General features: G+C 54.7%; 1 protein-coding gene across 5 annotated transcripts in view; it reads right to left on the bottom strand.

Annotated features, from left to right (window-relative positions):
- PRDM11 (PR/SET domain 11) overlaps positions 1–12,767 on the bottom strand; it is an 87,229-nt gene that overhangs the window by 41,247 nt on the left and 33,215 nt on the right. For 4 of the 5 annotated variants that reach the window (XM_055423903.2, XM_055423906.2, XM_088843271.1 and 1 more), the window contains exons 2-4: positions 10,662–10,786; positions 10,211–10,314; positions 9,369–9,631 (exon numbers count right to left, since the gene is read on the bottom strand). In XM_055423903.2, coding sequence (XP_055279878.1) covers positions 9,369–9,631; positions 10,211–10,314; positions 10,662–10,780 — 486 coding nt within the window. In that variant the 5' untranslated portion in view covers positions 10,781–10,786. Of the gene's footprint in view, positions 1–9,368; positions 9,632–10,210; positions 10,315–10,661; positions 10,787–11,399; positions 11,701–12,767 lie in introns of those variants that run through there. The other variant, XM_088843270.1, reaches the window with a different exon arrangement.

The raw sequence follows: 12,767 nt of genomic DNA, 5'->3' as shown, positions 1-12,767 counted from the left end.
TATAGCCTGAATCTGTCGTGAGGAAACAATCGGGCAAATCTAAACTGCGGAAGGGTCTGCAATGAACTGTCCTGAACTATTCCAAAGTAGCAATATTGTGAACGAGAAACGCAATCCTGGGACACTGCTCCAGAATAAAGCAGACTAATGAGACACGACAAGTAAATGCAATGTGTGATGCTTGAGTGGGTCCTGAATGGCGGGAAGACTAGCAAGGCCATTACTCAGGGCAATTGGGAAAATCTGAATAAGGATTGTAGCTGAGACAGTACTGTATCCTGAGTACAATAACTATACTCTGATTACATAGGACGGGGACCAAGAAACTACGGTGGGTAGGTCAAATCCAACCCCTCATCTGTTTTCACAGCCTGTGAGCTAAGCATCGTTCTGCTTGTTTTTCGTAACTGAAACTTCTTCCACATAATTTCATTGGTATGATTTTCAGAACTTATATAAATTCAAATTTCATTTGCAATTATACAAAATTCACATCAGTGTTTATAAATTAAGTTTTATTGGAACCCAGCGACACTTGCTCATTCACGTGCTATCTATGAATGCTTTCGCAGTAGAGCTGGATAATCGTGACGGACACGGCCTGGCCACGAAGCCTGATACCTGGAACTATGTCTCAAATAGTTCAGAAAAAGAATAGGTGTGTGTGTGTGTGTGTGCACGTGCCCGTAGGTAGCTATGGCTCCTCTGTCCAGGGGTGTGTGTGTGTTTACCTGTAGGTAGCTATGGCTCCCCTGTCCAGGTGTGTGTGTGTGTGTGTGTGTGTGTGTGTGTGTGTGTGTGTGCACGTGCCCGTAGGTAGCTATGGCTCCTCTGTCCAGGGGTGCGTGCGTGTGTGTGTGTGTATGTGCCCGTAGGCAGCTATGCTGTGCTCTGCAGTGCTTAGTCACTCGGCTGCATCCAACTCTTTGCAATCCCATAGACTGTAGCCCACCAGGCTCCTCTGTCCAGGCAAGAATACTGGAGTGGGTTGCCATTTCCTTCTCCAGGGGAGCTTCCCGACCCAGGGATCGAACCTGGGTCTCCTGCACTGCAGGCAGACTCTTTACCATCTGAGCCACCAGGGAAGCCAGGACATACAGAGAGAGGCTGAAGCAACTGTTATAAAATGTTAGCAACAGGTGAAGCCAGATGCAGGGTGTGTGGCTCCTGATCATACAATTCTCATGCTTTCGCAGAGTTTGAAATTTCAAAACAAAGAGTTAATAGAAATGAGCAAACAAGCGTGAAACGCAGTTGCCCAGATTCTCAGACACACACAGAAGCCCGACCTGCTTCAAATGTGCCTTCTTCCCTTCCTGGACCAGCCCGGTACTCTCTCCCCCTCTCTGGGCCCCGCCCACCCCCAAGCCCGGTCAGACTGCCTGCCTCCCCCGACGCCCTGTGCTGCTGCAGCCATCTGCTCACACTTCATCCCTCCCATCAACCCCAGGGGTTTTCAGACTCTGTTCTGGAGGGCGTGTCACCAGCCTTTGCACACCCAATCTTATGTTTTAAAATAAATCTCCACTTTATGATGGAAGCTGAATTGGAAAACCCCGAAACCCCATTTCACGTCTGCTTCTCCCCAGAACAGTAGGAGTCTGGCAGGCGGAGAGACTAGCTGACAGCAGGGGAGCGATCCCACCACCCGGTGTCCTCTTTAAAAGAAGCCCTGGGAAGTCTCCCACCCAGGATCCACTCAGAGAAGCAGACCTCCTCGGGCGCTACCTGGGACTTCTTACGCTGTGGCCAGAAAGCAATGGTAGCCAAGTCAGCTTGCCTCTTCCCAGGGCCGCCAAATTTGGAAGCTCTATAGCTAAAAGTGCACACACAGGTCATCATGGTATGCGTTTTTAGCCTCACTCCTGGCTCCATTTAGGATCTCCACCCTTGTTTTTCTTTCTTCTCTCTCTCCCGGTTTTAATACGCTATCGTGTTATATTTTATATATCCTGCTAGGCTGCCCTAAATCCCTTCTGGAACCAGACTGCGCCTCAGTGAAACATTTTATAGAAACCCTGCGCTGGACTCCTCTTTCTTCTGCCTCTTTCCCAAACCACATGGCTGCCTGGTACTCCCCAGGCACCTCAGACCTGCAGCATCGTCTCTGCCCTGTAGTATCTGAGGGCAGCCTGGCAAGCCTGGCAATGATTTATGGAGTCTGCATATTTCCAGGGAGATGAGAAAGTAGAGGTAGGGGCATTTCTTTTCTAAACATCCAGAAGTGAATGCAAAACTCCTTCCGAGGGACTTCCTGGTGGCGCAGTGGGTGGGAGCCCACCCACCAGTGCAGAGGACACAGGTTTGATCCCTGGTCCGGGAGGATTCCACATACTGCAGAGCACCTGACCCATATGCCACAACTACTGACCCTATGAATTGCAACTACTGAAGCCCGCACGCCCGAGGAGCCCACACGCCTGAGGAGCCCACACGCTGAAACCACTGAGCCTGCGCACTGCAACTGCTAAAGCCTGGGCACCTAGAGTCCGTGCCACACAAGAGAAGCCACCACAATAAGCCCACACATGGAAACAAAGAGCAGCCCCTGCTCCCGACCAAAAGCCTGAAGCAGCACCGAAGACCCAGTGCAGCCAAACAGTAATAAATAAGACTCCTTCCGAGGAGGTCAGGCCTTGAAGGAGAGATAGAGAGTGGAGGTGGCCACTGGGTTCATCTCAATCTGCGCCCCGCCCCTGCATCAATAGGCAATGGGACCAGCTTGCCTCCATGCTGAGGGGAGATGGAGAGGAACCTTGTACTGGGCAGCAAGCATGAGTGGAAGAAGGCCAGGAGGCAGGAGTAGGGCAACAAGGAAGGGAGGTGGAGAGGACCAGGAGGCTGAATGAGAGGGTGGGTTCTGCAGTCAGACTGCTCAGGTTCGAACCTCAGCTCAGTTACTCAGGAGCTGTTCAGCTGTGTGCAGCGTGACTCCTCCTCTGCAGGCCTCAGGTTTCTCAGCAGAGTAATGGATAGACTAATACCTGCTTCACAGGGGCATTGCCAGGATCAAGGAGGATCATGCTGTGAAGTGTCGACCACAAAGCCAGATACATAGTAGGCACTGAATAAACGCAAACGGCTATGCTTATCCTTGGAGCACTACCATTGTTTCCACTGAGACTCTACACACTGAGTTATGGAAGGAAATGTGTTCTGTTGGATGGAGGCCAGGGCTTTGGAAGGCAGGCAGAAGGTCAAGAACAGACAAGATCAAGTATGGCTTTGGGACAGGATCTGACACATGAATGCAGTTTACTTAGGAAGTGGGGCTTCTAGATCCTGGTCCAAACTTGGGGCTGTGGTTCAGGCCATTTGTCCTTTTCTCGCACCATTCAGCCAGCCCATCATTTGAGCGAGCTGTTCCTCATTCCTGCTTCACCCTAGCTGAGGCCCCAATTGAGAACACACACACACACACACACACACACACACACACAGGCACTGCTCAAGCCATTTTGTACTTCTGTTCTCTCCAGGCCTTCAACACCTCTCATGTCTCTAGATCACAAAAGTCAAAGTCTCCATGTGGTCCAGTGACCTCCAGCCAAACCATCCCTACACCCACGCCCATGGCACAGCTCAGAGGCCCTTGGAAGGAACCTCTGAGGAAGCAACATAGCTGCCTGTGGCCATGCCCCTGAACTGCGGGCCATGCCCACCCTCGACAGGTGGAGCTGGTCTAGGACCAGGCTGCAAACTCCAGATCTTCCTATTCTCCCTTTTCTCCAGACCCCAGACCCATGCCTGGCCATAAACCTGGGGAAGATGCCTGCTTTAGAGATCCTAAGCTTGCCTGGCTGGGCCGTCCCAGGAGTAGACTCTGGTGGGAAAGAAAGGGATCCCCCTAGCCCTTCCCTGGGTATGAGATGTTCACCCCTGAGACTTTCCCACAGGCTGAGAGGGCATTGGCCTCCTCTACTGAACTCCTACACATCCTTCAAAACCCATCCCCAATTTTCCCAGCCCAAACCAACTCCCCTTCTCCCCGCCCCTAGTGTCTGCTGCTGCTGCTAAGTCGCTCCAGTCGCATCCGACTCCATGTGACCCCATAGACGGAAGCCCACCAGGCTCCCCCGTCCCTGGGACTCTCCAGGCAAGAACACTGGAGTGGGCTGCCGTTTCCTTCTCCAGTGTCTACTGCAGTGCCACGAACACCAGCAGCACTCGGGTTGGGAATAGGCCTCCTCGCCGCCCATCTGCCTCGGCCCCTGCTGCCCATGGCCGGACTGCAGACTCTACAAGAACAGGAAGCAAACTCCACGCACTTCTGCTACCTCTAGAACTTCCTGTGCGGTACCTAGTACGTGGGAGTTGCTCTATGAGGCTAAAGTGGGTTTAATCGCATAACCACATGTCTTCCCATGAAGGAACTCCTTAAAGCCCCAGGCATCACACATCCTATCTTTGAAGGAACCCAAGGTCTGCCAGGTGCTACCTACAGGAGTTGGGGGGGTCGCTTACTGAACCTCTTCAGTCCCAGGACCCTCCATCAAGAAGGGCAGCCACCTCCACCTGCGGGACTATTTTGAGGAAGAACGTAGTAAACACCTGGCATATAATAATTGCTCAATAAGCAGTCAGACTTTGCAAACAAGCCGATCATCCTTGCTGGCTTCCCCTCCTCACCTCCTACTCACACCTCAATCCACAGCAAGGTGGCTTCCACCCATGCAACTGCCCCTGACAAGGACACGAAGACCTGGGTGCCCCCTGAGCCAACGGGCTCTCGCGCCTCAGGCTTCTCGCCCTCTGCAGCACTGATCCCACTGCCTGTCCCTTCCCAGGGCTTCGGCTGCGTAAATTGATACACTTGGCTTTCCCCGCTTGGCTGCAGACCCACACACACTGATGTACTTCGGGACAGCTCCACCTGGGCATCTCGTGGGCACCCCCAGCTCTCCCCCACCCCAGCCTGAACTCACCTTCTCCTCTGTCTCAAGATACCTCTCTCCACCTCTCCGCACACTTTGGCAGCCGCGCCCTCCAAACACATAAGTTCACTGGATTAGAGTCCCACTACCGCTAGAATAATGGCCACAAACACAATGGCTTAAAACAACACAAAGGTATTGTCTTGCTTTTCTGGAAGTAAGGAATCCTAAAATCAGGTGTTGGCAGGGCTGAGTGTTTTTCAAAAGGCATGAGGGAAGAATCTGTTTCCTGGCCTTTCCTAGTTTCTTGAGGCGCCTGCATGCTTTGGCTCCTGGCTTCTTCCCTATCTTCATGGCCAGCAGGACAGCATCTTCCAGTGTTTTCTTTCTGACTCTGCTTCTCCTGCCCTCCTCTTATAAAGATGCTTGTAACTGCACTGGGACCACCCATGTAACCCAAGATAATTTCTCCATCTCAAAATCCTTAATCTGCTCACATATGCAGTCCCTTTTACCATATATGATAACACTCTCACGGGCTCCAGGGGAAGGACCTGGCCATCTTTGCAGAATCGTCATTTGATCAACTATAGTTAACTCCCTTCATCAGCTCCAAATCTCTACGACAGTTCTCCAGGGACAGAAAAAACACTGACTTTTCCACATCAAATGTTTCCATGTGAACCTTCTCAGGTAACATAAAAGCTTACCAATCATGCCTACCTCTACTGTATATTCAGCAGGACTCCCTCCACTGGGTTTTTTAAGGAAGTTAAAGTCTCATTAACAAACTCCCTTAGGGACTTCCATGGTGATCCAATGGATAAGAATCCATCTGCCAATGCAGGGAACATGGGTTTGATCCCTGGCCCAGGAAGACCCCACGTGCCACCAGCAACTAAGCCCTAGTGCCACAACAACTGAAGCCAATGCACCCACAGCCTGTGCTCCACAGCCACTGCCACGAGAAGCCTGCGCATCGCAACTAGAGAACAGCCCTCGCTCGCCACAACTAGAGAAAGCCCGCATGCAGTAATGAATGCGGCTCATTCACTCACACAGTGAACAACACAGTCAAAATAAATGAACGAGTTTAAAGTATAATCAAGGAAACCTAAGCAAAATTAACCTGTGTCTGAGACTTAGAAGCCAACTCAGATGCATGTGTCTTAATAAAGGTCACCCCAGTTTAAAAAAGACAAAAACCTCCTTAACCCCAGTCTTCCCTTAGCCATCACCCTTCCTATGTCTCTCCTCCACTTCTTACTTCTCATCAAACTTCTGAAAGGTGACTAAACCAGTCACCTCCATTCTAATGAGGTTCTTATTTCATCACTCTTCAGGATTTCTCAACTCCCAACTATTGACAAGTGAGGCCACACCACTCTTTGTTGTAGGAGGCTGCCCTGTGTCTTATCAAAGGTTTAGCAGCATCCCTGGTAGCTCAGACAGTAAAGAATCTGCCTGCAATGCAGGAGACCCAGGTTCGATCCCTGGGTCAGGAAGATCCCTTGGGGAAGGAAATGGCAATCCACTTCAGTATTCTTGTCTGGAGAATCCCATGAACAGAGGAGCCCTGTGGGCTACAGTCCACGAGGTTGCCAAGAGTCGGACACAACTGAGTGACTTTCACTTTCACTGGCCTCTTCCCTCTAGATCCCAAGTTGTGATGGCCAAAAAAATGTCTCCAGACATTTACAAATATCCCAGAAAGGGGGAAGGAGGTATAAATTGCCCCAAGTTAGCAACCATGGTCTTATAGTATCAGCTCTTGCTAAAATCATCAGTGACTTCCCCGGCACTAAGTCCAGCGGGTACTTTTGAGCCCTTCCCTCACTTGGCTTCTCAGCCCAGTTGGACATTGCTGGACATTCCGGCCATCCCACCTCTCAAGTGGCTCTTGCTGTGTCTCCCATGCAGGATCAAGCTCCCCTTCTGGGCCGTTCACTGTTGAAGTTCCTCAAAACTTAGTCCGTAGGCTTCTCCACATCCCACTCAGCCTGTTCTCCCTGGGCGCTGCCCTCCAGCCCTGTGGCCCCACTGACTGCTTAGACACAGGTGACTCATGAAGTGACATTTCCAGACCTCCTTTCCAAGATCCCAACCCATAATCTAACTTCCTAGTTGATATCACCACTTGGATATCTTGACATCACTCCGAGCTCAACAAGCCCCAAAACCAAAATCAGGATCTTCCCCTCCACCCAGTCCCCTTCTGGCATTCCCCATTTCTCACAGAAAGACACCATTGCTGACCTGGAGGCAGAAGAACACCGCAGGAGTTGTTCTCAATACTTCCCTCTCCCTTTCTTAGGCCAGTCTCTTTCCAAGTCAAATCTCCCTCACCTTTGAAATATCCACAAAGCAGTTCCCTTGTCCCTATGTCTCTGCCCCACCCAAACCCAAGCCACCACTATCGCTGACTTAGAGAATGACCACATCCCTCTGACTGGGGTGCAGACGCTCAATCTTTCATTTATTTATTTAGTGGCCACAATGCTCAGTATGTGGGATCTTAATTCCCTAACCAGGGATTGAACTCAGGCCCCCCTGAATTGGAAGGCAGAATCTTAACCACTGGACCACCAGGGAAGTCCCCTGGATGTCCATTCTTGACCAATGCCCCTACCCTGTCAGTTCTCCAGCCTGCAGTCGAACTCACCTTTTTAAAATATAAATGAGCATTCCTCATTGTTCTTAAAATAGAGAACACAAGTCCCAATTTGGCCTGCTGGGATCTATACGCCCATGTCTGTCTCTTCCAGATCCCTGGGTTTGCCGCACTCCAAGCACAGTGACCTCCCAGGTGAGCAAACGCACCATGCTCTCTCCTGCCACAGGCCTGTTGCTCATGCTGCTCCATCCATCCTGACAGTCCTCACAATCGTCACCCGGTAGGAATTCTCTTCCTTCAATCACAGCTTAGCTATTAGGAAGCCTTTCCTGACTTCTGGCCACATCAAATCCCTTTGTTGATCACTTTTCTCCTAGCCTCCCTGTCTCTTCATTACCTTTCAGAGTCATCATTTTACATTTACTTATCTTATTCTTTAATTCGTTCCATCTTCCCACAGTAAACTCTATGAGGGCAGCACTGATGTCTGATCTGGTCCACCATTGTGTCCCCAGAGTCAGCCCAGTACTTGGAACAAAGGAGACCCTCATAAATGGTTAAGGAATGATTTTCCTACGTGGACAGAGATGTCCAAGTTTGATGCCTGAAATTCATCTTTAATCACCCTTCCTCTTCAAATCTGAAAATCCCTCTTCTTCATCTTCACATCCCACCCATCGACAAATCTTAGGAATTTTCCTCTTTAAATCTCTCTCAAATGTCCCCACCTCTAGCACCTGAATTTAAGCTGCTATCTTTCCTTGTGTGAATCTCCACTCCAGCCTTTTACCCAGAATCCCACTTCTCCATTCTGCAACCTTCCAGGCCACACTTCTGTCTGAAATGTTCCAATGGCTCCCCTGGCCCGCAGGATGAAGGATGCACTTTCACGGCCTATGGAACACAGCGTGATCTGGCCCCATCTCCCTCCCCGGCCGATTCTGGCCTCTCTGCCTCTCAGCTCACTGCTGCTGTCCTACCAGACGTCCTGGGGTCCCTCTCTCTCAGCTCTTCTCTCTACAGGGAGCAATTTTTCATTCCCCTTTGAGTAACTGCTACTCATTCTTTAAGTCTCAGACCAGAGGAAATCTTGCTCAAACCCCTCAAGTAGGCCAAGAGCAATAACAGCAATAGCTGATATTCACTGGGTGCTTGCTAGAGGCGAGCACGATTCTAAGAACTTTGCAGCATCAATGCATTTCATCTTCACCATCAGCTATGATGATCCTGTTGCAGAGAGGTTCAATGACTGGTCCAAGGTCACATTAGATAGTAACTAGCAAACCTGGCTGATATAATGAACTCGGGCTCCAGGCCCCAAATTCCAAAGCACTGTGAACGCTGCCATCTCCCAGCATCCCTAGAGCATCTTGTATTCTCTCTTAAGCCGCAACTGTCATATGTGAATGTATTTGTTCACTCCCCGCTCTCCCCACCAGACGGTCCACTCACTGAGGGAAGAGACTGTGCCTGTCTTGCTGGAGGCTTTACCTCTAGCTCTGGATTTTACTGCTTTTTTAGCTGAATGTCATGCTCTGCATCCCCACAGCCCACAGCCCCAGGGCATCCACTCCAGAGAAGGGCTTGGGTACACCCTTTGTAAATGTCATACAATGGTCCTCCAGACACACACAGGAGGATTCAGGGAGAAATCACTCCACGGCTGATTCTGCAGACCACTGACAGAGGTGGCTCCTCCGAATGGCCCTCAGCCACCAAGGGTCACAGGGGCAAAAGGACAGCGAGATCCATCATCCACTTGTCCAGCAGTGATGGCAGAAAAGCTCTGGGACCAGACTGGGCCAGCATATGGCTCCCCCTGCTGGTTTCCTTCCATGTTCCCGCACCCTTTACCGAGGCATAGCCCTGGAGACACTCACCAGCCACGAGAAGAAGCCAGCTGATTTGTCCTGGGTGGAGATCTGCCCCTCATAGGGGCCGAAGATGCGGCCCTTGGGGATGACCTCATTTATGCAACGCACATCATTCTCCCCACTGGCTTCCTTGACCACCTCCATGCCCTGGGGGATGGTGAGGGCAGCCCGGTCTGGGATGCCCACGGGCACCGGCGTGTCAGACACAAACACTGGGGGACCGTGGTTCGGGCACTCATCCACAAAGTACTCCTGGCAGGACTCACAGACTGGAGGGACGGAAAAAGGAAAGAGAGCTTCAGCTGTTGCAGGGGGAGAGAGCCCCGTGGAGGTGGCTGAGGGGCTGATGAGAAACCCACCCCAGGACAACGTAGACCAGTGGAAAGCACACAGCATGAGACTCACAAGTCCCAGCCCTGGCTCCACCCCAGCAGCCACAGGCCCCTGAGTCTTCAGTAGCGAAACCCCACTCCCTTCCCTGGCGACTCAAGGGACACATCTGCCAATGCCAAGGAAGCCACTAGCCCCCTTTGTTTCAGATTTGAAAAAACAGAAGAAAGGTCATGACTGGAGTCAGATGGGTGTGCATCTGTGAGCCAGGGGAGCTGAGCCAGGAGGTCCTTAACTCTCACCAAACCTACCAGTGTCCTCCCCTGGAGAATGGGACCAAATAATAGACGCCTCAGCGGCTAAGGGTGAGGATTCACTGAGGCCTGGACCTGTGTCTGGTGTACACAATAGGTGAGTGCCTATCACCAGAGTTGCCTCTGCAAATCCCCTAAGCAGAGAAGGGGTGGGGGTGGGGGTGATGGTCGGTGTGATCAGGAATAGCCCCAAGCTCCACTTACACCAGAAGTCCACTTGCTGGAAGCTTTTGGGCATGATGAGGTCACGTTTTCCCTTCAGTTTCCTGGGCTCCACTTCCATGACCGTGGGGTCTGATCTCCTAGAGCTGGCCAGGACAGGGGCCAGTGGAGAAAGCACAAAGCCATCAGAGTGACAGGCTGGTGGGCAGAGAAGCCGAGAACTTGGCCAGAAGGCCACCAGGATGGGGCAGGTAGAGGAACCCCAGGCGGCCTGCTCATCTGATTCAGCAGATAGTAGAAAGACAGGGGTCCTGAGACCTCGGTTCAGGCCTTCCTGGGTCACTGCTCAGGTTTTTCTAGAGCCCATGCCCACCCCTGGTCCTAGGAGTTGCCCAGAGGAGGGCAAGAGTGAGCTCTCTTCCCAGGGTCTCCAATCAACCCAGCTGGGTGATGCCCCCTTTCTCCCTCGCCTGTCCCCACACTGGGGCCTCACCAGGGTTGGCCATACTCCTGGTCCCGGAGCGGTGAGCAGACCTCCGTCTTCACCACCGTCACCATCTCCCCCACCGCCGCCTTGGTCTGCGCCAAGCACTCCTTCATGTTCTCAGTCATTCTGTCCTGGGGACGCGAAGGCGGGACCAGCACAGGAAGAGGATCAAAGAGACAGGGGAAGAGGGGTGAGTGGCGAGAGGGCAAGCAGGGAACCCGTGGAGTCTGGCTGCCCTCCCTGCCATCCCTAGAGGAAGCACTTGAGCACACAGACAACAAAAACAGCTGTAGCTGGGCCAAGAGGAAATGCCATTTCTACCCCGGGCTGGTCCTGGGGACGACTGGAGCCACCAGCCCCATGGGGTCAGGGGCCGGGAGCTCAGGCCAGGAGGCAGGGCTGCGAAGCACAGCCTGGACCCCAAGCCCAAAGGGCAAAGGGTATGAGGGGCCCATAGGAGCCTCCGCACAAAACTTTGCAGTGTGGGAGAACAGGGGCGGGATCCGCTCAAGTCCAGCGGGGGGCCAAAGTGGGGCTGGCAGATGAAACGGGCCCTGAGCGCCTGGCTGCAGAGCCCCTCACCCAGGGCTGCCAGGGAATGCAGCCAGGCACGCTTTGCCAGCTCAGAGCAGGTACAGGCGGGGCCTGGGCGGGGTGCGGGGGTGGGGGGTCCCCGCGTGGGCGGCCCTGACTCCAAGCCCCACCCAGCTCTCTCTAGGGGAGTCTCCCTAGCCCGCAGCTTACCGCCCTCCTCCACCACCGCGCTGGGCTTCAGCCCCTCCCTTGGCACCCCAAGGTCCTCATGCCAAGCCCGGGGACACTCTTCGGGTCAGGGCAGCGCTCAGCTCGGGCGGCGAGCGCGCTCGGCCACGGGACTGGGCGAGCAGCGTGTGTGACTCACTACCCGGGGCCCCGCTGGCCACACCCCTGCTCCTCTGCTAATCAGCCCCCTGCTCCCCACCGGGGCCCCAAAGCCGCCGGCAGCGGGAGGGGTGTGGGGAGACGTGCCGGCCTGCCCCCTTCTCCCAGCCGGCGAGGACGTGGTGGGGGGGCCGCGGGCGGCCCGGGTCCGGCCGAACCGCCCCGCCCAGCCGCCCGCACCACCCTCGGTCCCCCGGGCACCCGCGCCCCCGGGGCTCGCGGGTCGTCCCAGCCGCGCGTCCGGCGGGGAAAGTGCGAGACGCCGCGATCCGGCCCGCGCGGCGCACCGGCCGGGCGCAGGGGCCCGGGAAGGGCGCGGGCTCGCCCCCGCCGCCTCGCACCAACCTTGGCGGCGGGGCGCTCCCGGGCCGGCCCGGCCCTGCCCCGCGCCCGCCCGCCGGGCCCGGCATTCCTTGCGGGGGCATGTGGCTTCTTGCCGGCCCCGGGGGCACGTAGCTGGCTGGCGGCCGGGAGGGAGGCGAGCGGGGAGCGGGAGGAAGCGGGGCCCCGCCGGGGAGGGCGTCCGTCCCCTCCCGCGGGGCTCGGCCCCCGCGCGGGCCGGGGGGCGCCGGGCGGGGCGTCTGGGGAGGACGAGCGCCGGGGAGGCTGGGCCCCGTGCCCCGCCGCGCGTCCCCATCCCCGGCCCCGGCCTCCGCAGCCCACCCCGCACGGCCTACGGCGCCGGAGCGCCGCCGGCACTCAAGTTGCCAGCCACGCACCGCAGGCAAGCCCGCCCCTTCCCCACCTGCGCGGCCTCGGGTGGCGACCGCATCTGCGAAGGGCCTCACGCCAGGATCGTGGCTGGCCAACCACATGGCCCCCCGCCGCCCGTGATGGTGGCAGGGGTGGGGGAGTGCGGTGGTCACTGAGGCAGGAACCTGGGGTTGGAAGTTTGTCAAGTGACTCCCCCAAGCTCACACAAGCCATTCGTGGTGACTTCCTCACTGGAGCCTGGGGCCTCCTCTGAGCAAATTGGAAACAGGAGGGCCCCCAAAGGTAAACGTCTTGTCTGGACTGGTTCACTTCTATACACCCTCAGCCCATTCTTCCAGAAGGATCATTGGAATCACCAACCCCAGGTGGGTTCTGGACTCAGCCCAATAGGTCCAACTGCAGGGTGAACCCAATGGAATTTTAAGGGACCCCTCAACACCCCTGCTCTGAGGTGCACTTCTCAACTGGATGGACAAC

This window comes from Moschus berezovskii, chromosome 14, assembly GCF_049115385.1.
Source record: "Moschus berezovskii isolate FMDL1 chromosome 14, NW_MosBer_1.0, whole genome shotgun sequence".
NCBI classification, from domain to species: Eukaryota; Metazoa; Chordata; class Mammalia; order Artiodactyla; family Moschidae; genus Moschus; species Moschus berezovskii.
Note: the sequence above shows the minus strand (reverse complement) of the source record. Positions and strands in the feature narration are given on the sequence as shown.